The following is a 25,146-nucleotide window of genomic DNA, read 5'->3' as shown; positions in this document are numbered from 1 at the left end:
AATTGCTGGTTCCACAATGAAGCTAGAGATAGTCAAAGACTGTACTTTTTGCCAGCAAAATTGGCAGCTGTGGAACAAACCAGTATGCTAAGGTAACGCCCAGTGAATGTGTCCTTCTCAGAGACTCAAGTTTGTCCTTGGTTAAGCAAAAACATTTCCTTTCATCAAGTTACTTCTCCCCCTCCCTGCCACTAATGATGAAAATGGATACCCTGTGGAAACTTGGAGAAGGAGTGGCGCAGAATGACCCCTAAATTCTGTTCAGCTGTGTAGAAAACCACACCAAAGCCATTGAATGGTGACATTTTTGTATGTGTATTTATGATGGTGGGCATTGTAGGAAAAAATACAGAGCAGAAGAAACTTAAAAGGCTTGAGCTTACTTTGGCAATGATCACTGGCTAGCAAAGAGACATTCATTAACTGGGTTCTGATTTGTAGGATATGTTACTAAAAGAGGAATCGCTTATGCTTAATTCTTAGTGGAGTTAAGGTAAGCTATTTGAGTGTTGTGCAATGTTTGGGGCGGAGGAAGGAGATTATTCAGAGGCTAGTAAAACTGAGAATTCTGTTGATCGCAGTGGGAACTACAGTTATACGTTCCTGTAATATTTTCAAAATCTAGGCATGGATGGAGAACTGAATGAGACAGAGATTCAGATAAGCTAACGTGTGTGGGTTGAACCTGTAAGGACCATTTGATCAAGTTAATTTTGGAGAGAGTCTATTTCAATGGGTGATACTGATAAAATATCACAGTAGATCTCTCTCTGTCTCTGTCTCTCTCCAATCCTGCATTGAGATGATAAAACTGAACTTTTATTATGGCCTTGTAACTGGGGACTTGCTTGGGAGCAAGCCTTGCTAAACACAGTGGGTCTAACGCTTTGTAAATGTTTAGGATCAGGCAGTTAAAAACCTAAGCGGCTACGTACAATCATAATTATTCCCTGCCACTAGAGCCCCTTTTTAGAATGTGGGGTGTATAGCGGACTCTGGTGCACTGCAAGGAATGGGTACCATGTGGAAAAAACAGGTATTAGTCAGTTACAGCCTGCAATCATGGTTAGCTTTAGCTAGAATTCTCAGCATTTGTCTTTTTTGTTCCTTTGGGGAGGACAGGAAGTTCTCAGAATTCACTTGGCAAAAGCAGAAGCAGAAGCTTTGTTTGTCAGGATTTAATTTTCTACGGGCTCTCAATACTACAGTGTTCTTTAATAATGTAATTTCAGATATAATTCCTTGCAGAGTTTGTGCATTAAAGGGTATTGAAAGATATGCTATGAATGGAGAGTCCAAAACTGTCAATTTTAAGCGTTGATATAAAACAGAGGAGAAAACATTTGGTTGTGGGGGGAATTCAGCTGCCACCTGAGGGATAATTAGAAGTGTGATGGATACAAGATGCTTGACAACATGTGCATTAAAAGTGCCTTAAGAACGCTGGTGTCAAAATGATTAACTTCTGCCCTGTAATACCTGCCTAAGAATGTTCCAGAACAAAATGGCTCCTCAAGTTGTCTCGCAAATATGTGCATAGGATTTCAGACTGGAGCATTCCAGAACACCCACCTTATTGCTAAATGGACATTCAAGCAGAATAAGCAATTAGCTTTTCAAACTGACACAGCAAATCCAAGAACTGAAGTTCTTGGTGCAATTGAATTGTGGCAGTACAGAAATTGAGCTTGTCTCCTATAATTTTATATTAACTAAGCTTTGGCTTGGTGCGGAGGGCATTTGTTAAGAGAAACCAGCCGTGCAAAGCGATGTGAAATCTTGCTAGCTTTTCCGGAAGCCTACAAGAACTGTTAATAATCTGTGCTGATGGGGTTTAAGCTCCCCCTCTAACACTGGGGAAGCAAACACACAAGTTCCAAATTTGGATAGCAAAACAATAATGCCTTTATTAGGACCATCCAAAAATCACAAGGTGGTGGCCAAGCTTTTAAGCGCACTGGGAATCTTCAGTTTAGATGTTAAGCAATAAGATTGAGCAGGGTGGGGAGAGAGATGTTGCTGGGCTAGTTGGAAGCCCAACTCTGCATTCAGCTACCAGCCTTGAGACAAAATGGAGGAGCCGTTTTTTGCAGACTTAATTAAAGTAGATTGTGCCTGGCGCAAAAGACCACTGGTTGCAACAAGGCATGCTGGGTCAAAGAAACAATGGCCTTTCTTCCTTTGAAAATAAAAGGCAACAGTTGTTCAAATCTGCCTTTAAAGCAGGAATTGGCCTGGGCCAATGACCTCCTTGAGTGCTTTTGCTTGGCTGGAATGTGCCCTATATCTGCAGCGATGCCTGTTGCTTGGCTGGATGGAAAGATGGGGGCTGAGGAAGTGTAGGAACCTCTGGTTTTTGCGGGGCTTGAACATGCCCTCCCATGCAAAGGCAAGAGTTGCATGTGTTGGCCTCTTTCCATTTTAGCCTCTGGCTGTTAGCTCTGCTTGCTGGGGCTGATGGGAGTTGTAGTTCAGCAACATCTGGAGGGCCAAGGTTTACCCCACACCTGCTCTATAGACACTTGCCTGGTTCCTCCGATGAGTAAAAATTGGAGAGTAGGGTGTGAGGAACGCATACTGCATGTTGCATTGGTGTGTGAATAGGGCTGCAGTTCCATGCACGGTTACTCCCAAGAAAGTTCCATTTAACTCAATGGACGTCAAAATGCATAGGGTTGCTCTTCACACAACAGGTATATGCAATCAGGCATGCTGTCCTTTTTGTTATTGTGGCTTGCTTGCTTTCATGGGCTAGTCAGTGGCTTATTTGAAAAGCTTGCTTTTTAATCTTTATGGATGATGACTGGTAACCAGATTGCTACTTTTAACTTATGGGTTTAATTTTATTTATTTTTTTAACAGAAGGCTTGCATGTTATATCAGGAACTCCTTTTAAAAGCAGGTTGCTATGTGCCATTAATATTTGTGTGTGTGTGTGTGTGTTGCTTTTTGAGAAATAGGCTCCTTGGGTGCTCACAGCTAGTTGTATTGTCCTTTTGGATCCCAGCCAGGCATATCTCATGGTGGGGGGCATAGCAGCCAACTCCTAGGGTCCGAGGGCCCTTCAGCCACCCCCATAAAATATTTGAGGGGGGCCACCCCCAAATTAATGTGCATTGCCATTCAAATGGTGTGCATGTGCCATGCCATGTGATCGATTATGTGGGGTGGGGCTGAGCATGCCCCCTCCCCAATATTTTATTCAAGTTGGCACCCCTGGCAGGGGGGGTGTCTGAATGAAAAATATGAAAATCTGCTGCACTGTGTTACAGTGAGGGTTGCCAACATGGCACCTGCAGGCACAGGTGTGCTCACTAATACCTGTTTATGCAAGATTACAAGTGATGTTTCTTAGAAGGCTGAGAATGCCCCCCTTCCCCCATTCATTTATGTTTGGATGCCAGCCTCTCCTCACTTCCTTTATGGACCTGGCAAGGGTAATCTGTGATCTTTAGAGACTGAGGGATGGTGCTGGCAAGTGCTAGATCTGTAGTTTTTCTTTTGTGCAGCCCGTACAACACCAACACAAGGTTTACTTTGATGGCAGTTTTCCAGAAGCCATGCTCATTTAACAGGACCCAGTTCAGTTCTACTGCATTTCGCTTTTACCCAGACCCCATGGAAAAAATCACTCTGCTTGTCTGGGGGAAGGAGGGTCAGCTTGGAGGGTTGTTACCCCGGCACTTTCTCCAAATTCCAAATGTGCCTGCAGGTTATCTGAGGTGAGCATATGGAGTTGTGTCTGCAATCCAAATGAGCACTCCAGCACCTGTCATGAATCCATGTACAGGATATATATATGATCAGTTTTGCTAAAGTCATAGGTTAGTGTGGGATTAGGATTGCAGCGAGAATGGATGGCCGCATCTACACTGCAACTTCATTCTGGCTTTATGCAAGTTAAACTGCCATGACTTTCTCTGAAGAAGTTTGAAGATCGTATCCTGGTGAGCTGCGGACAATTTTATACTGTAATGGTGCCTTTCATAAAACTACCATTACCAGGGATATTTGAGCTGCTCTTTCCCATCACAGTTTTAAACAGAGAGAGCCATATGTGAGTTGTGTCTGTTCAAATTACATTATGACCCAAGTCCTTCAACTGCATGATCGGCCTCTAGGTTGTTGTTGTTCTTTTGGTTTTCTAACATTGATCTGTTTCATTTGTGATATGTAGTTTTGCTCTGCTTTGTCTTGGTTTTTATCTAGTTTTTAGGGGAAATTATTGAGGTGTTTTATTTAAAAATGGAAACCACGTACAGAGGCTTTTTTATTAAGTGGTATGCAGTTTTTGTAAATCACATGCTTTTTTTTTACAGGAGTGTAACACTGTTATGGTGGAACTCTTATTCTAGCGGTTAATCACAAGTAGTGCATAAATGTGTACGCAGTGCTTCACTTTCCCAAAACTAAGCAATTATTGGAATGTCAGACCTGGATCTATAGCTGGGGGGGAAAACAACCCAGGAGAATTTTATTGTGTTTGGGAAATCGTCTTAAGTGCATGTGTTACATTTAATTTAAACTTATTTAGGTTTTCACACCCATTATCTGCTGCTGTTAGCGGTTTTTTCAGTTTGCAGGAGGCAAAGATCAATGGATCTTATTTTAATTACCTCCAATAAAAACAACTCCAAAATTCTTAAGACATTTTTTTCCTGTGAGGATGTCACCTGATTAAATAGCAATGATAAGGCCGATGTGTTTGCGCCGAGTACTTGTTTCCCCCTCCCCTTTCTGCGCATGCCTTGTATTTTTAAATTGGAACATACATGGTTGCGTTTCTTCATGTATAGAGTTAGGAAAGGAAATAATCAGTGTCAACATATCTGTCCTTTTCATTGCCAACAATGGTCTGTGTTATATGACTTATTATATTAAGCGGTGTAATAGGATTGATAGCAGACACATCTTGCTTCCTTCCGATTGTTATAAATGCGTACTCATGCTGAAATAAATTAATGCACCTGATGTACTGTGGGAGAACAGCAAAAAAACCTTCACAATGTAACTGCTGTGTTATTTTTAATTTACTTAAGGCCTTTTTAAAAACTGCTTGAAAACTGTTTAGACGATAGCTAGCTTAGTATTTTCTAATGGTGACTTCCACAGAACCTAGGTTTCTGCTCGGAAACAAGCCCTATTAAGTTTGATGGCACTTACCCCGGTACCATTGTGTAGGATTGCTACAGGCATTTGGACTTAATTACTTCTGAGTCGATGTGCACAGGATTGCGCCACAAGACTGTTTAAGATAAATTTATAGTGACTTTTTTTTTTTACCTTGCATGTTGAAAAATGAGAAGCAATGCCCTCTCTTTGCAATTTTGATGCTTTTTATTGGTGTGCACGATTGCGTTACAAGTGGGGTGTGTGTGTAGATATGCTAAAAAGCTGCGCACAAATGAAGTGTCAGTTGAGAAGCTGTAATGCATTAATGTTACAAAATAGAAAACGGTTATAGGCAGAGCTGGGTGGGGCCCAATGCAGTATTCAGCTCTCTGCCTTTTGTCTGGTAAAATGGCTGAGATGGAAGTTCTTGTCTACAAACCATTATTTTTGCATGACCTTTAAAAGGCAGGGGAAGAAATTTAATGTATCTCTTTGTTGCCGCACACTGTGCTAAGATATCAATGTACTGCCTTGGATTTTGCTGCTTGAGTTCCCCTCTTCAGCATGACTTGTCAAAGCAAAAAATTGAAACTCTGATTCAATGCCTGTTAATCCTGTTACTTCCAACTTCGGAGTTTTGAGGAATTTCATTTGTTAATGGTTTTGTTTGCAGAGATTTTATTTTTCATATGCTGAAAATGAATGAAGCGCATAGCTAACTGGTGTTTTCAAATGGAAATGGGGAATGGCATATTAATACAGTGGTACCTCGGGTTACATACGCTTCAGGTTACATACACTTGAGGTTACAGACTCCGCTAACCCAGAAATACTACCTTGGGTTAAGAACTTTGCTTCAGGATGAGAACAGAAATAGTGCTGCGGCAGCAGCGGGAGGTCCCATTAGCTAAAGTGGTGCTTCAGGTTAAGAACAGTTTCAGGTTAAGAGCGGACCTCCAGAACGAATTAAGTACTTAACCCAAGGTACCACTGTATTGGCACTAGGAGATCTGGCTGTGACACAACCTTACCAGAAAGTTGCAGAAAACATGAGCTGTCCATTTTAAAAGGTGGAGATGTATTTAAGTTTAATGTGCGAATGTCTTCAGAATTAGATATTGTCTATTGCAATATGTATTTGTAACAGTCTTCTGTGATATCTTGTGGGACAGAAAAGGCATACATTTTCACAGACTTTATATTTGAGATATTCCTCTAAAAAAATCAGTTTTTGTTTAAAGATCTTGATTGGTTCTACCAGTGTAACAGAAGTTAAATTAACTAGGGGGAAAACTGCAATTCCTCAAATACTTTGTGGATTGCCATTTCCCCTTTAATACTGAAGCTTAACAGCTTTGTAGAACATAGTGAAAGTTCTTCATTTTAGAACAGTACCACTATCTACTTAGAGCTCTAAAGGAGTAAGACCCTCTTTTTTCTAATGTTCTGATTTTGTAATCTCAAAAGTCAAGTCACACCACCAAACTACTAATGTGAGCAGATAACAGGTAAAAGGCGAAAGGAACAAAGAAGGCTTTTTCCACATAACAGCAGAGGTGGTTTTAGAGTAGCGCAACTGGTTCAGCCACACTGGGCACCATGCTATAGGGGGCGCCACAACAGTGCTGTGGAAGGGAGCGCGAGAAACATGGGTGGCAAATTTTAGCGCTGTGCAGGGCACCACTGAAATTTGAGAGCCCCAAATCCACCACTGATGACAGATTTTAAATGGTCCAGCCAGTCATATCGCTTGCTAGGGATTCCTGCAAACTGTAGTTCTGTGTGGAAGCCAGAAATATCTTTAGTGTTCTTGACACCCTTGCCAAACTACCATGCCCAGGATTTGTTGAGAGAATCTAAAACAGCTTAACTGGGGTTAAACACATTGCGCTTAACAGCAGGTAACAAAAAAAGCCCAGGAGTGCTTCCACTCTCCTGCTATTTTTGAGTGGGATTCAGTCCCATTCCAGCAAATTCAGGTTGCACAATTAAAGTCAATTTGGAGGTCTTCTGCAACAAAAAGCCACTTTCCCTAAACATCAAACCAGCAATGGGAAAGTGTGAGATAACATTTGCTTGGCCAACACCATCAAACCTCCCCACTGACGAATTAGGATGAATGCTCATTAAATAATCAGTGTAATCTAACCTCCCTACAAATAAATCAGGATGAGTACTCAGTGAACAGTGCCCAAAAATGTTTTTTTAAGAAAACAACAATACAAAGACAAGAGGCGCTTTGGGAAGGGCTGATTCTGGTAGAGATGTGACTGGGAAACGGTTAGGTGTGCTTATGCATATTCATGTGTGCAAGCACCCCACTTCTCCCCTTCAGATTAGCCTGTCCCAAGGTGGCTTTTATTGAACAGCAACAACACAATAATAAACATGGTCCTAATATATGAATGCAAATGTAGCTCTTGGAACACTTACTAAATTATACACATGCACCTCGTCAGCTCTGGCCACAAGAGTATGCTTGGAGTTTTCTTACAAATTCAGTTTTGGGTATACACCATAGGGTGCCCAGACTCTATCCTCTCAATTTTCTCAGTTTATTATTTATACCCCGCCCATCTACATATACCTACGCCAGAAGGGATCTTCCTTGCTCTCTCTCTAATGGCATTTCAGACTGCCATTCAAAAACTACTTAAAGCAAGCCTTTGGGCTTAGTTAGGATATGTTTTAGATACAGTCAACCAGATTTTGTGAGGGTTTTTCTTCTGCTGGTTTTATTTTATTGCATTATCTTGCAGGTTGTAAGCTGCTTTGGGCATTGCTATGCAGTGGAAGAGTGAATTGAGAGACAATCAATCAATCAATCAATCAATCAATCCATCCATCCATCCATCCATCCATCCATCAAATGTAGGATTCAGGCTATTAAGCATTTTGGATTGTGCATTAGATTGCCGTGGGAACTCACTGCAGAAGCCAAGACACTGGTATAATGTGCTCCTCGCTGGCCCACCCCAAATGGAATTCAGAATGTTGAACTAGCAGAACATTATTGTCAGGATTATGGAATCGCCATGCTTCACAAAACTCATCAGCGTACATTGTGCAACATAATTTGATGTACATGCCTGAGAACAGAGAAAAGCAAGAGTCTGGCTTGCTGATGGCGCAATTTAAAATCCCCTAAAATAGATGCCCAGAAGAAATGTAGAAATGGCACAGTTGCTTTGTCAGGGTCCTCACAATGTTGTTGGACTCTGAGTCCTATCAGTGCCAGCCAGCAAATATTAGGAATGATGGAATTTGTAGTCCAGCGACACCTAAAGCGCCACAGACTTCCCATTCCTGCTCCAGACATTATAAACCATTTAAAATTGCCCGCCAATGCAAAATTTTGCTACTCTGTCTCCTGAGCATTGGAACATCTGCTTAACCACACCACCAGAGACCTCACCAGGCATTTACACATGCTTTTAAGCCTCTATTAGCCGTAAGATAACTACAGAAGCATGCTCCATTGTTTGGAGCAATGTGGCCTAGCTCCCTAATTCACCTGCCACCCTCTAGTCAAGGGTTAGAAGCTTGCATCTTACAAATATGCATATGCTGAGCTTTTCATGATGCCTAGGTATGTGCCCAGCACATACGTAGCATGGTGCTTTTACAGTGAAATTGCAGAATGTGCTGAGCTCTAAATAAGAGTCCATTGTGTTCTTTACACAGTTCTTAAAACGTCCAGAATATGTTTCAGAATCTATAACTATGATAGATAGATAGATAGATAGATAGATAGATAGAGATAGTATTTCCCCCTAACATGGACTCAAGGCGGCACACAGATAAAATAAGAACAGATAATGTATTAATGAAACTCTGCTCATTTAGTTGCTTGAACTTCTTTTCAATACAAATTGCATTTGTGTTTGTCTCACAAAACTTTTTATTTTTAAAAAAGCTGTATGTGTGTTTGTTTAAAATGGGTTTTATTTTATTCTTAATATTTATTTTCGTTGTCCCCGAGAGGGGGCAATGACAATAAAGATATTATTATTATTATTATTATTATTATTATTATTATTATTATTATTTAGAATAAAACACCTTTCCAACAGTTCCTCTTATGAAAATACTGTCCATTGGAAAAAAGGATCAAGATTTGTGCAAGTGTGTGTGTGTGTGTGTATTCTTACTGGTGCCTTTCTTGTCAAGAATTGCCCTAGTGGGTCCATTCAGTAGTCTGCCCATTGCAGCGGCTGATCTGTAACACTGGGTGCTTCCATAAAGTGGTTTCTTGTGGGCTTGGTGCTGCTTTGTATGTTCACAGTGTCTACACAGCATCATCATCAAAATACTGCCTCATTTCCCTCCTCCATTTAAAATTTGGTTTTACCATTTCTATGGGGGTTTTTTTCCTTTGCCGGATTTTCCACGGGAACAGTGAATCTAGCTAAAACAGCAAAATAATATGGGGCAGCTTCCCCGCCCCCCATGAGGACAATGACCTAGGGATGCTGCACAAAAACTGCATGCGCGAGTAGCATTGAATCCCCAATGGAATCACCCACTGATTTAGACCTGGAAGCATTAAGGGTATTGGAGCTCTCAGTACCTAGACTATATTCCTTTCCTTGCTCATCGTCTGCTTCAAGCAGTTTCAGTTTTAAGACCACCCTGATGGGAGCATCAGTGCATATAACCAATGTACACTCACTGTGACTTCCGCCTCCTTGGAGTTGATTGGTGCTGCAGAGGAACTCATTTGTTCTTCGAATGTTCTGCAAAAATGAAAGGGCAATCAATTAGAGAAGGCATTAGGGTCCCCTCGGACATCTTCTGCATGTGCATGCCAGATTTGTTCTGAGAAATGTGCTCCTGTCTGGTACATCAGACAGGGTCAGGAAACTTGAGGCTTTTGTTATCAGAGCATTTCCATTTTTTAAATAAAGGAAATATCTAAATATTCTAGAAACGTTGAGCAAAATTCTCACCCCCTGCCAACTTCAAATTAAGATACAGCTAAAAACACTAATATAGCTATCCATTAAGTAGTACAGTGGTACCTTGGGTTACATACGCTTCAGGTTACATACGCTTCAGGTTACACACTCAGCTAACCCAGAAATAGTGCTTCAGGTTAAGAACTTTGCTTCAGGATAAGAACAGAAATCATGCTCCGGCGGTGCGGCGGCAGCAGGAGGCCCCATTAGCTAAAGTGGTGCTTCAGGTTAAGAACAGTTTCAGTTTAAGAACAGACCTCTGGAACGAATTAAGTACTTAACCCGAGGTACCACTGTACTGGAATCAGCTACATGAAAAATAAGATCTCTAGCAATGTTGATTTAGACAAAAAACATTAGTGCTGATTGGTTTCTGAATGTCTGGTGTAGATTTTCAGTTTCATTGTTCTGTGTGGGACAATGACAATAAAGATTATCATATTGTATTGGGGTTAGAGCCAGATGCAAGGAGGCTAGCAAAATACTCAAGCAAAAAAAAAATACAGTTGTCCCATTTAGCAGTTTATATTACATACTCCTTAAGCTAACAGGGATAGTCTTAGCTTTATGAATGTCTGTAGCTTAGAACTACTCCTAATAGCTGAAGCTACCTTCTCCATAAAATGGGGGGGGGGAGGCTATTTCAGTGGTAGATGCAGCATGGCATAGTGGTTAGAGACTAGGACTGTGGAGAATGTGCCAGGTACAGATTTCCACTTAGCCATGTAGGTCGCTTGGTGACCTGGGGCCAGTCATTCTCTTTCAACCTTCTCTGCATCACAGGGTTGTTGTGAGGATAAAATAGGGGAGAGAACCCTGTATGCCACTTGGAGCGCTTTGGGCAAAGGTAAACATATTATTGAGTAATAAATATAGGACATCTGCCTGTTGCATGAGGTCCTGGGTTCACTCTCCAGCTAGAGGATCTTGCTGAACTGCTGCACACCAGAACAGATGGCTTATTGGTCTGTTTCATATGTTCAAAGCCATTGTTTCATGATTTGTAGAAGAAATAGACACTTATCCCATCTTACATTCTCCAGACGTCTTCTCAACATGGACCTTTTCTCTCTACTCACTGAGAGAAACTCTTTTGCCTTGTTAACTACCTGCCTTTGCATCTGGAAAGTTCTGAATATTTATACCCTTCTCCTATGTTTACTTGGAAGGAAGCCTCGCTTTGTTTAATGAAACTTACTGCCCAATAAGCGTGTATAGAAGGAGCGTCTCCAGCCCCATCGTTCTGCCCGGACGCTGAGGTCCAGCACCGAGGGCCTTCTGGCGGTTCCCTCATTGCGAGAAGCAAAGCTACAGGGAACCAGGCAGAGGGCTTTCTCGGTAGTGGCACCTACCCTGTGGAATGCCCTCCCATCAGATGTCAAAGAGATAAACAACTACCTGACATTTAGAAGACCTCCGAAGGCAGCCCTGTTCAGGGAAGTTTTTAATGTGTGACATTTTAATGTATTTTTAATCTTTGTTGGAAGCCACCCAGAGTGGCTGGGGAAACCCAGCCAGATGGGCGGGGTACAAATAATAAAATTATTTATTTATTTATTTATTTATTTATTTATTTATTTATTTATGATGTCAGCAAGTGATCTTGCTTAGTGTTCTTGCATTTGAGCTGCTATAGCAATACAGCTAAGAGGCTGAGCAATGAATTGGGAAGTCCTTGCTCTGAACATCTCCTTGCCTGTGAACTCATTTGGTGGGCTTAAGCACGCCACACACTTGTCAGTCTTGGTCCCCCCACCTGCGACATGTGGATAGTAATACTGATTTGCCTTACATGGCTGCAGTAAAGATTGCAGCTACGTATTGGACGTGACCTGCTTTGAACACTTGAAAGCACTACACACGTCAATAAATTATTAGTACTACCACTGTTGATGTTACTTGTACAGGCAGAGCCAAATGGCCACTGTACAGCATCATTGATCACTTTTGTATAGCACGTTCAAGTGTTCAAAGCACTTCACATTTTGTCTAGTTGCGGTCCTGTAGGATAATGCCTGCATAGTGGCAGTATCGTAGTGCAGAAGGCATGTGGACTGCGTGTCTAGGTGTTTTGCATTGATGTACCTAGGTAGAATAAAAAGCTTCATTTTGATCAGGGGTGAAGATGTGTGAGGGCCGACCAAAGTTGTTGAGCTTTTTTTAGGATTTTACCCCAGGACATATACTGGATTAAATCAACCAGCGGGCTGGATTAGGCCCCCGAAACGGACTTTGGACAAGCCTGTTTTAAATGCATGCCGTTGTAGTAACCAGGTAGTAGGCATGAGAATTCAAGTAATACACAAATTTTAGAATTCATAAATTTCTGTCCCGCCCTTCCTTCCCAAAGGAGGTCAGGACACAGCAAACATAAATAATATTAAAACAATGCGATTTGCAATTAAAAAATATATATTTAAAACAAATAAAAACTAACTACGAAAGCTTTTAAAAGCAATTATGTACCCTCACAGAAGCTAATTTCAAGGTTGCCATGGGCACTGTCTTTCAGCCATTAACCGTCTGAGTGAACAGGGATGTTTTAAAATTCCTCCTGAAAGTCAACAGTGCAAACAGGAAACTGTCACCAAGAAGGCCCTGTCACAGATCAACGCCAACTGGGCAGCAGCCTCTCCTGCCAATCATAGGGCTAGAGACAGTTAATAATGTGGGATGCTGTAACTTAAGTCTATCAACCCTGAGGGCCTCTTGTTCCAGTAATGAGTGATATGGGAAGCAATATTTATTTTTTCTTTCTTTAAAGTAGTAAATATATGGATCTATTACTGCTGCCATGTTATGTGCTGCCACTAGTCCTTCTTCACTGCAGGGTAAAATATATTTGATGCTGCTCTTTAACTATGTGGCCTCTTCCTAGTCTTCTTCAAAGTACACCCATATATATAATAATATACACATATGTTGATTATTGCTGTTATCTTAGTCTGCCGTCCCCCCACCTTTTTAAGGTAGCCACTCACTGTTTTGGAGACTCCATACTTCCCCATCGTCCTGACCGAAGATCCCATCCCTTTGAACTTTACAATTGAAACTGGAAGCAGAGCGGTCACCAATAGTTGCAGCCTGGTCAGCTCCAGAGCTTGCTGCATGATGCATATAATCTTGTCCACTCCAATTTTTTAAAACAATTTTTTTGAGTGAATTCACTTAAGCTTCATGTCTCTCTGAAATTAGCCTTCAGTCCTCAAACTTACTTAGGGCTTGCCGTATCTGCATAACCCATTGAGCCGCTTCGTGAAAATAGCGGCGCCATCGGTGTGCAAAACGTCATTGCTCCACTGCAGTGCGTCGGCTCCCTCCTGTCAACCTAGCAGTTCGAAAGCATACCAGCACTGGTAGATACATAGGTACTGCTGTGGCGGGAAGGTAAATGGCGTTTCCGTGCGCTCTGCTTTCCATCACAGTGTTCTGTTGTGCCAGAAGTAGTTTAGTCCTGCTGGCCACATAACCCGGAAAAACTGTCTGAGGGCAAACGCTGGTTCCCTCAGCCTGAAAGCGAGATGAGCGCCGCAACTCCATAGTCGCCTTCGACCGGACTTAACAGTCCAGGGGTCCTTTACCTTTTCCCCCATCAGCTCCTTATAGCAGACAAATTTGACTTCCTCTCTTTTGTTGGTGAGGGAATTCAAAGCCCTTTTGACTGGAAAGAACTTGGCGTCAGGCCTAGTGACGGAAAAGAAGATACCCTGGAAGTATTGGGGGAGGGGGCTCTGAGGCAGGCCTGAGTGGCTGGGCGGGGTAAAAATATTGTTATTATTTATTTACAGCCAGGTCCCTAGCAGGAGTTACAGGTATTGACGCCTGTTCTGGGCCCTTCGTGTCTCTAGGATCCAGACCTGTGGAGCAGCTGTAGGGGACAGTCAGGAAGCACCCCATTATTCATTTGCCCCCTAGAATGTTCTAGAGCAATGCTCTCGCAGGGCATTGTGGGTAATTACCATTCTGAGTGGCTTGCAGCCACTTGCTGCAGGTAGCAGCACCCCTGCTGCCTATCGCCGTGGCAACCCAGTGACGTCTGAGGGAGCCCATGAAGGACACTTCGCCAGGCAGCCAGAGACTAATAATAATAATAATAATAATAATAATAATAATAATAATAATTTATAATTATTTATTATTTCTACCCCACCTTTCTCGCTGGGTTTCCCCAGCCAGTCTGCGTGGCTCCCAACAGAATATTAAAAACACGATAAAACATCAGACATTAAAAACTTCCCTAAACAGGGCTGCCTTCAGATGTCTTCTAAAAGCCAGATAGAAAGCTGACTGGGAAGAGAGCCCAGGAGGCAGGGTGGTTACAGGAAATATAGGCAGTGAGCGAAAAGGAGAGGAGCCTGAGGAACAGAGGGAAGAGACCCATCTCTGTGGAGAAAGAGGTGGCAAGAAACCAGGGGGAATTTCGCCTAAGGACAGGAAGAGTCATGCACTGCAGGTATGGAAGAATAGGGCCCAAAGACTGGCACGGTGCCAGATTTAACTTGAAATGAGGTGGATTTCTAGTAACTACTGGATACATTAAAAAAGCACAGGTGCCCATGCAGGTCTTTGGAGCATTTCACGGTTCACCTGTCTGAAACTTGAAAATAGGATTCGTTTGTAATTGCCTGGCCTACTTCCTCCAGCAGCTACAGACTGACCGTCTCTTGGTAATATTTAGGGTACAATCTGTAATTGGTAAACTGCATTTCCGTGTGCTCTGGCTTCCGTCACGGTGTCCCGTTGCGCCAGAAACGTTTAGTCATGCTGGCCACATGACCCGGAAAGCCATCTCTGGACAAACGCCGGCTCCCTTGGCCTGAAAGCGAGATGAGCGCTGCAACCCCATAGTCGCCTTTGACTGGACTTAACCGTCCAGGGGTCCTTTACCTACAATCCGTAATTCTCAATATCTGTCTACTCAGTAGAAAAGGTATGGATAGTATGAGTCAAAAGTGTACAGGCACTGAGGCATAATTCTGTTATAATTCACACTTTCCAGAGCTGATCCCTGATTATTTCTGGTCTGGATCGCACATGCATTGTCACCATTTAACCATACAGTGGTACCTCACAAGACGAATGCCTCGCAAGACGAAAAACACGCAAGACGAAAGAGTTTTCTGTTTTTTGAGTCGTTCCGCAAGACGAATTTCCCTATGGGCTTGCTTCGCAAGACGAAACGTCTTGCGAGTTTGTTTCCTTTTTCTTAAAGTCCCTAAGCCGTTAATAGCCGCTAAGCCGTTAATAGCCGCTAATAGCCGTGCTTCGCAAGACGAAAAAACCGCAAGACGAAGAGACTCGCAGAACGGATTAATTTCGTCTTGCGAGGCACCACTGTAATGATGTTCAAATGTGAAAGGGCCAACCTGGCTGTGACATCATATTGCATCTTCTCTGAGACTGTGTGTATGTCAGAGTATTCTATTGTGCTTTTGTGAACATTTTTCCACACAAGAGCCGCTTCAACTGAAGTCTCTCAATGTCCACACTAGTGGATGGCACTCAGTGGGGGATGTATATGAATGTGTGTTGTTGTCCTGTCCCCTCAGTTAGTAGTAATAATAATAATAATAATAAATTTTCATTTATACCCCGCCCTCCCCAGCCAAGACCGGGCTCAGGGCGGCTAACAACCAATAATAAAAACAAGATGATTAAAATACAATTTAAAAGATTAAGATACAACATTAAAACATTAGGGTGCAATCTCTTCATAGGAGGAGAAAGGAAAAAGAAAGAGGAGGAGGAAAAAGGAAAAAGAAAGGAAAAAGAAAGAGGAGGAATCAAACTGGTTCTAAGCCAAAGGCCAGGTGGAACAACTCTGTCTTACAGGCCCTGCGGAAAGAGATCAGATTCCGCAGGGCCCTGGTCTCAAGAGACAGAGCATTCCACCAGGCCGGAGCCAGTGTTGAGAAGGCCCTGGCTCTGGTTGAGGCTAATCTAACTTCCTTAGGGCCCGGGACCACTAGGGTGTTGCTATATATGGACCTTAAGGTCCTCTGTGGGGCATACCCATAGGTATGAGGGTCCTAGGCCGTGAAGGGCTTTAAAGTTCAAAACCAGCACCTTAAATCTGACCCTGTACCCCACCGGGAGCCAATGCAGCTGGAAAAGCACTGGGTGAATAGTACTTTCCCCACCCTTCCTGAGTTTCAGAAACTTAAGCATGCATGCAAGTACTTGTTACCTTGTACTTAAATATTTGAAGTACAAGTTTTCTGCTTGTGCATATACGGGGCTTGCATAAAGCTGTGGCTTTAAAAAAAGTGTTTGTTATAGTTTTAATTTTGTAAATCACAGGGTGAATATGGATCACGGCTTCCCTGGATTTCAGATCCAGCGCAGAAAGGGGGCAAGGTTCTCCTTCATTGTCCTGCTGGCGATAGATTGATAGTTTATCACATGGTTATATATATACCTAGATAATTTTGTTGCCCTTTATTCATTCATAGCCTCCATTCTCAACCCCCTCACCTGGGTGTAAGCCCCACTGAATTAAATAAGAAGGACTTCTTGAGTGGACATGGTTAAGCAATCCATCAGTTCTGCTGATGGGTTGGGTCCAGTCTTACAGAAGACGGACTGAAATCATGGCGATTAGTTAGTTGTGATCTAATAATGTGAAATACATCTATAGTTTGAAAATAAAGTGATGAAAGTTGCTGTTTGCACCTCCTTATTCCAGATGCAGTGATAAAAAGCTGACCAAGTGATCGTCGTATTTAACTTAAATCTTACTGATTTCAGTAGGCCTGCTCGAAAGGATAAGTTAAGTCTGGATCCAACGCTATGTGTGTATGGAAGTAATACAATACTTAGAAATACTTTGGATTCTTTACAGATCTGTGTGTTTTCCAGGTCAACACCCTGTACTTTTACTTCCAGTGTACTTTTTCTTCACTCCTGATACTGAATTCTGGTACAGTATTGATATCCAGTCTGCAGTGCTGCATTTTTTCATCTGGCACTCCATCCATGTAGGGCTAACAGCTGCCAGAGAGATCTACTCAATGCTGATCTCCCAGAAAATGCTTCTGAATATTGAACACTTTGCACAAAAAAATTGTTTCTGAAATTTAGAAAAGGGGTCTAGCCATTTATCTTCCCTTAATTCAGTATTACTCACTAACAGCACAACAAAGGACCAGCGGCAAATACTTCCCATCGCTTTAAGCCAACAATTGCAAGTTGAAGATCAAAAGAATAGTTAACACACACACCCCACCCTGAGTCACTTTCTCGATTGCAGTTGATGTTCACTTATATTATTCTGGCGTATTATTCTCCCCAAAAGGGGAAATCCTACTAACACATTTTTTTTTCTTCTTCCTGTCTTTGTACTCGCCTCCCAAATCCAATAATCGAAATCGTAGAAGGGGAAGGGAACCCAAATTATATTTAGGTGCTGTTGGATTCTTTGGATTTGGGGGTGGGTAGAAATATTATTTATTTATTTATTTATTTATTTATTTATTTATTTCCCGCCCTCCCCAGCTGAAGCTGGGCTCAGAGGAACATAGGACGCTGCCTTTCACTGAGTCAAGTAAAAGTCAGCTACTAACAGTGGCTCTGCAGAGTCTCAGATGGTGGAAGAGCCTTGTGTCCTTGTTTTCAAACTTTACCTCGGTCTATGAACGGAAGCCGAACAGTGGAAGGGCACCGGTGGTGGAAGGCCTCATTAGGGGAAGCACGCCTCAGTTTAAGAATGGTTTCAGTTTAAGAACAGACTTCCGGAACGGATTAAGCTCATAAACTGAGGTACTACTGTACAAAGTTATAAAAATCCAAATTTATAACCATATACAGAGATTTCTCTGAATCTCAGGACTCCACTCCCCATCCCGTTTTAAACATTTAAAACTGCATCTTTTTCCAAAATATTAACTTTTATATTAATCCATATTGTCCATGGTAATTGTTACACTACAAGTGAAATCAAAATCCTGCCAGTGTTTCCATCTGCTTACAGTGGTCTCTTAGATAACACACAAATTTTTCCCATTCTTTTGTAAAGTTTTTATCCTCTTGGTTCCTGAGTTTTCCACTCAGCTTTGCCATTTTGGCATAGTCCTTCAGCTTGGTGTGCCATTCTTCTCTGATAGGGACTTTGTCTTCTTTCCATCTCTGGGCTAATAGCATCCGAGCGGCTGTTGTTCCATACATAAAAAGTCTTTTCTGGTCCGTTGGGATGTCAGTACCTGTAATTCCTAATAAAAAAGCTTCTGGGTTTTTTTTAACAAAAGTTATTTTAAACATTTTTTTCATTTCATTATATATCATCTCCCAGAAAGCTTTTACCACCTTGCAGGTCCACCACATATGGTAAAAGGAACCTTCTTTTTCTTTACATTTCCAGCAGGCATTTGTACCTGTCCTATACATTTTTGCCAGCTTAGTAGGAGTCAAATACTACTGGTACATCATTTGCAGGTTCTGTTCTAGACCACTGCAATAAAATATTGCAATAAGCAAGTCGCACCATTTTTTCGGTGCATATAAAAGTTACGTTTACACTATGCTGTAGTCTGTTAAGCCAGGCGCCTCCTGGCTGCAGGGGCAGGAGGGAAAAGAACCTGACTCCAGCATCAGCCGGCTCCAATCCTGTGGTCAGAAGATGGGCGGTAGCAGAGGGGGACTTCCTTCCCCTGGAAGCAGCTAGGCTGCCTGCTGCTCCACCCACGTCCTCGTAAGGAGCAATATCCATGAAGTGCAAGAAATCAAAGCGCAATTAAGCGTGGTGTGCCTGTATATACTAAACTCAGAGGTGGTGTTTTTTTTTGCACCTTCTGGGGGCTCTTAGGTTGCAACTGGAGGATTATCTTCTACACCAAGGTTTTCCAAACTTGGGTCTCCAACTGTTTGTGCACTACAACTCCCATCATCCCTAGCTAGCTGGACCAGTGGTCAGGGATGATGGGAACTGTAGTCCAAAAACAGCTGGAGACCCAAGTTTGGGAAACTATTCTACACTTTTAAATTTCCTAGTGACTAAATACACAAAGCACTAGAACTTCTCTCACCCAGCTTCTACAGAGTTTAACTGGCTTTGGTAACCCACCATTTACTGTTGCTATAGACACTATACTTCACTGGCATGTAGAAAGGAGAAGCGTCTCTCAGTTCGTGCTGGGATTTGGAGACGCAGAGAGTTTCTCCTGCTGCTTCAAGTGTCTCAGAGCCTGGCATGAAGTAAACAGCTGACCCTTTCTCAAGCTTTCTGCACGTACTCAATAATTTGGGAGAGACATGTTGGAGGTTGTTCATCCTGTCCAGCATGAAGTGAAAGGCTCCTCCCACCTTCGATGTTCTGCTTTGCAATGAGCACCCAGGAAGGGAGATGATATTATTATTGTCATTGTCATCGTCTTTATTTCAATTTATATACCACCCTTTATCGAAGGATCCCATGGTGGTGTACAATATTAAGAATGTGGTTTATACAGCGTAATAATAAAAACATAATGCAAAGCATAATAATACACAGTACAGTCATACCTCTGGTTACGAACGCTTCAAGTTACGAGTTTCGCTAACCCGGAAGTAGCTGCTCCTGGTTGCGAACTTTGCCCCAGGATGCGAACGGAAATCGTGTGCCAGAGGCCCCATTAGCGAAAGGGCGCCTGAGGATAAGAACGGTGTCAGCTTAAGAACAGACCTCCGGAACAAATTAAGTTCGTAACCAGAGGTACCACTCTATAATAACGAAATTATTAGAATGACAGTCCCCCCTCACATTTAACGCGGCATAGATTACTTAATGACCAAAGGTCTGGGTGAGGAGGAATGTTTTAATCTGGTGCCTAAAGACATGTAATGATGGTGCCAGACAAGCCACTCTGGGGAAAGGCTTCCACAGATGGGGAGCCACCCATTCTCGTGTTGTCACCCTCTGAACCTCTTGGGGGGGGGAGGAACATAGGGAAGGGTCTTGAATGACAAGTGCAGTGTCCTGGCCGGTTTGTATGGGGAGAGGCGGCACTTTAAATGGGGTCCAGAAACTAATTGGTACAGTGGTTCCTTGGTTCTCAAACTTAATCCATTCCGGAAGTCCGTTCCAAAGCCAAAGTGTTCCAAAACCATGATGTGCTTTCCCATAGAAAGTAATGCAAAACAAATTAATCCATTCCAGACTTTTAAAAACAACCCCTAAAAGAGCAATTTAACATGAATTTTACTATCTAACAAGACCATTGATCCATAAAATGAAAGCAATAATCAACGTACTGTACTATTAAAAAATAAGACAGTATTGTAGAGGGGGAAAATGAAAATTTATTATTTTTCTTCCCTGCACTGATGATAGTCATTGTTTGGATGGGGGGCTTTTATCCATTTCTGCAGTCACACAATCAGTAGCTGAACTAGGTTCCACACAGTCACAAAAACAGATTAACCAAAAAAGCCTCAAAAACAAAAATGCAAAATAAATAGCAAAAACAAAAGCACCAAATGGAAGTCCATTCAACTTGCAAAATGTTCAAAAACCAAAGCGCAGCTTCTGATTGGTGCTGGCACCCCAGAAACAATAGCCAACAGCTGCATTGGACGTTCAGCTTCCGAAAAACTTTCAAAAATGGAACACTTACTTCTGGGTTTTCGGCGTTTGGGAACCAAAGTATTTGAGAACCAAGGCGTTTGGGAACCAAGGTACCACTGTATTAAAGTGCTAAGTAACTAGAGACAGGTGGCTGCCAGAAAGGAATTGGTAGTCACTGTCAGGCCCCCCAGCCAGTCACGGCCATTTGTGGAGGCTTGCCCTGAACCCCTTTGGCCTCTTCCTCTCCTGCCTGTTGCAGTGAGCAGGACTTGGGGAGCAGAGTGGATAAAAATGACCAGGATGCTTCGTTGCCGCCTCCTGATTCAGCAATAAAAGTGCAGTCTGGTAGCCCTGTGGCTTTTATCAGTTTGAGAGCTGCTACCTGTCCACTTTCCTGGATTGTTATTCTCTGCTTATTCTCTGTTTGGAAGGTTGCATGTTGCAAGAGCCTTGCAGGAGGCATACTTGTTAACTGGCTGAACCTGGGTTGAGCTTCTGCACCATCAGGTTTCCGGTAAAGGTAAAGGTAAAGGGACCCCTGACCATTAGATCCAGTCGTGGCCGACTCTGGGGTTACGGCGCTCATCTCGCTTTATTGGCCAAGGGAGCCGGCGTACAGCTTCCGGGTCATGTGGCCAGCATGACTAAGCCGCTTCTGGCAAACCAGAGCAGCGCACGGAAACGCTGTTTACCTTTCCGCTGGAGCGGTACCTATTTATCTACTTGCACTTTGACGTGCTTTTGAACTGCTAGGTTGGCAGGAGCAGGGACTGAGCAATGGGAGCTCACCCCGTCGCGGGGATTTGAACCACCAACCTTCTGATCGGCAAGTCCTAGGCTCTGTGGTTTAAGCCACAGCGCCACCCGCGTACCCATGTTTCCAGTAAGCCTCCATAATTGAATTGCTTGGTATGTGGAGTCACCTCACAGGCCTGTTTGCACTACTCAGCTTCAGGTGAAACTTCCCTTGCAGTCCACGTTTGAAGTTTGCCAGGCGCTGGGCGCATTTTGCACCTGGCTATCAGCCACTTGCAACCCAGTGAAAATGCCCAGGTGCCAGAATGGTGCTTGACGTCTCCACCCTCTGGAGGTGCATCATGCCTGGGGACTCTTGGATCTTGACTGTTTTCACACACTAATACCACATCCTGTAGAATTCTACACAGTCCTGTGTAGCGCAGCATAACTTTTAGGGTGAATATCGACAAGTAGGGCCAGCCTGCATCATCTGTCTCATAAGAGGCCTTGGCTCACATTAAAGTTTTGTGGGGGTGGTGCACTAGGCCATGACCCATCCTTGTGCCCTGCCAGTGTGTTTAGCCATCATCTTTGACCAGTAAGTGAACTCAGATTGTCCAGAGAGCTAAACTGAATTGTCATCCAAGCCCATAGTGGTCTCTGGAAACCTGCCTTGGCAATCATTGTGACTGTAAATAAATTAAGGTGTGCATTGGCTCCCTACCATTCATTTGCTGGACTACAACTCCCATCATTCCTGGCCATTCATAATGCTAATATTTCAGGATCAGGCTTTTTGCACACAGCTGTAAAGTTCTATAAAGCCATAAGCTTCCATGCAGGTTGGTAGTGACACACAAACACAAAATGTGATATTGTGCACCTGACGGCATTTCCATGCCGTTTCCTTGCATTTTGCACCTGGACAGAGTTTTAACCGCAAGTCTTCTGTCCTTCCTGGAAATGTTGTTGGGGTTTTTTAATTACTATTGCTAAATTATTGTGAAAAATTCACGCTGCCATTGATGCAAAAGGCAGCTCAGAATGAAAAGGAGCTTTTGCTTTGTATGGACGAAAGGGTGTGGCTTAGGAACCAGATGATGGGAGAAGAAAAATGCTCTTTGTTCTGCAGTCAGGTAAAGCAGGTGGCTTTGCTAACTAGCCTGATCTGGGATCTGGTATAAAAATGCAGTGAAAACTTGGTTCTCGGTCGTATTTGAAGAAGTAAACCTGGAAAATGTAGTAATTTCCAGTGGTTCCACTACAGCTCCGGATACGTGGAATCCACTAGTGTATAAGCTGCAAGTTTGCTTTTTAAAAAACCCTATTTTGTTTCATTGTTGTTTATAATTAGCTACTTTGATTTACTGTTAAATTACTGCAGTTTTTAACACTTTATTGTCCTGAAAACTTCGTGTATCAGGTCCAAGCGTTGTCATTTTTCTGTAGTATAGTTGTGTACAGTGCATACAAATTGTAGCATTCACCCGACGGAGGGGGTTGTGTCGGGTGGGACTGCTTTGCTGGAATAGTGTGAAAACATGTGTGTAGCCAAGGGGGGCGAGGAGGCAGCTGCCCCCCCCCATAATCAGTGAAAATCAATACAAATGAGGTTCTTCCCTCCCCCAACAAAAGCGTGCCCCCCCCAATAAAACCTGGCTACGCCCATGTGTGAAAAGTGAATAGATGGGAACTGAGGGCTGTTGGATGTGGGGAGGATGGATTGTAGTCATACATTTTTGTCAAATCTGAAATTGGAAATTAGATTCTTTCCCCCTTAAAGCTGGAGGTCTAGACAAGTAAACCTCCCTCCTCGAATCTACTTTCTTCTTCCTTTTATTAGCCTGCATTAGAATTTAACCCATGTTTTAGATCGATCTTGTGAACAAAATCCATGCAAAAGAACATAGTAAATATTCACGGTGGAATCACTGCAGGCTTTTTCTTTCTGTCTTTTTTTTTTTTTAAGTCCCTGCGTAAATCGGGATTACAAAGTCTTTGTTTGCGTAAAGCAAATTGAAACACGTACACAACCCATTACAATAAGAAATGAACAGGGTGTTTTTCCTGTTCTCTGTGAATCCTGTGCAAATAGCCAGATTCCGTGCTTTTGAAATTCTTTTAAGTGCAGGTATTTCCCCAATTTTTCATCGCTCCTGGTTCCCTTTCTGTAGATGAATGAAGACAGACCAGTTTTTCAATTGAATCTTACATTGGCCCTTGCAGTGACTCGCTGGCCTCCGCAGCAATGGCTGTTCACAATTTCGTTGTCAAAAAAGCAACCTTTCAGATCAGTTACCTCCTGTCAAGAGCTAATTTTCCAGCAGTCAGGCTTTATCTAGATAAATAATTAGAGAGGGAGATGAAGACTGTCGTGCTGAGTCTGTCTGTCTGCGACACAGTTAATACAGTCGATCTCTGTGTTTTTTCATTTCTGCAGAACGCTTGCAGTGCCCGTCTCATTAAAAAAAATCTGTGTAGAGGCAATGGGCAACAAAGCCAATTGCTTTGCATTTGTCTCGGATGAATTAATGACACTTCTCATGTATTTGTCAGAAGTAAGCAAACAGCTGCATCTTGCATCAGGAACAGAGAAAATCCTGCCTTGCTGGCTTATTCCAAGGCCTTCTACACGGCCATGAAAAAGCACCCCATACATCGTCTATAAGAATATGTAGCACTGTATATTTTAATTTAAGCAGCAAACAAAATCAGTTAAACTTTAACATTCGCCTTTTCTGCATTGGACAAAAGAGCCTTTTTCACTGCCATTCCCTGGGCTGAAAGCTAAATTTAGCTGGGAATCATTTAACGTGACACTAGAGAGACAGGAGAGAGATGCACACATGTACAGATATTTAATGAGTAGACACTATTGTGAAATATCTTGCACTGTAGCTGCGATTCTCTCTCTCTTTCATAGATCCCCATTCAGTTAAGCTGTATTATTGATGCAAACTCCAAAGAACATGTAGTAGTATATTGACAAGTACACATCCCCCCATGTACTGCTATCGAAAGGGTGTTTGGAAACCCTTTAGTTCTCTCTATTCCTTGGTGGTAGCTTCGGCAACATTTCCTAGGAAGAGCTGGTTTTAAAAACGGATCGATATCTCAGTGCTTGTGTCTGTTGCCCACTTTAAAGTGTGCTTGCCCTACACAATACCTCGAGAGGGCATGCCACTTCCTTAGGAAACCCAGGTATTTAATAATAATAATAATAATAATAATAATTCACTGCCTAGCCTTTCAGCATGCTTTATTATCTCATTCTTTCACAAATCAGAGGGCTGAAGTCTTCCCCCTGCTCCAAATCCTAAATATACTGTCTCTGCCACAGAAGACACATAATTTCCAGCCCCCTCCATTTAAGTAGCATGCGGATCTTTCGCCTACGCCATGGATTATTTTAATTCTTGATTCTGTGCATCGTTTTACATAAGGTAGAAAAGATGTTCCAAATGAACATTTCCAACCATAATAATCATTTTTAAAATGTTCTTTTATTTGGGAAGTAGCCCTGTGGCTGGACGTCTCTGCTGCACTTCTTTTCCGTTACTGCAATCGTTCGCTGCCCTGAATCAATTTCTGCGACTCACATTGGTACATTGAAGGGTGGGGTACCAGCAGCGGATATGCATATGGTGGAAGGGGTGGAGAAACGTGGCTGTTCTGCCAGCCCAGGGACCATAGAGGCAGTTGCCTGCTATCTTGTGGTTTTTCGTTTTTTTTTTTTAAAAAAAAACTAAACTCCTTTGCGCTTCCATATGATAGGAAAGCAAAAGGCTTTCTTTCCAATAT

At 42.6% G+C, this 25,146-nt stretch overlaps 1 protein-coding gene across 3 annotated transcripts in view; it reads right to left on the bottom strand.

The window, feature by feature from the left end:
- Positions 1–14,035, bottom strand: part of LOC310689997 (uncharacterized protein) — a 137,218-nt gene extending 123,183 nt beyond the window's left edge. For 2 of the 3 annotated variants that reach the window (XM_083468659.1, XM_083468657.1), the window contains exons 1-2: positions 13,052–13,766; positions 9,785–9,848 (exon numbers count right to left, since the gene is read on the bottom strand). In XM_083468659.1, coding sequence (XP_083324785.1) covers positions 9,785–9,848; positions 13,052–13,068 — 81 coding nt within the window. In that variant the 5' untranslated portion in view covers positions 13,069–13,766. Of the gene's footprint in view, positions 1–9,784; positions 9,849–13,051; positions 13,767–13,856 lie in introns of those variants that run through there. The other variant, XM_083468658.1, reaches the window with a different exon arrangement.
- Between the last annotated feature and the right edge of the window lie 11,111 nt (positions 14,036–25,146).

This window comes from Podarcis liolepis (assembly GCF_965112155.1).
Source record: "Podarcis liolepis genome assembly, chromosome: 12".
In the NCBI taxonomy this organism is placed as follows: Eukaryota; Metazoa; Chordata; class Lepidosauria; order Squamata; family Lacertidae; genus Podarcis; species Podarcis liolepis.
The sequence above is the reverse complement of the archived record's forward strand: the minus strand, read 5'-3'. Positions and strand labels throughout refer to the sequence as shown.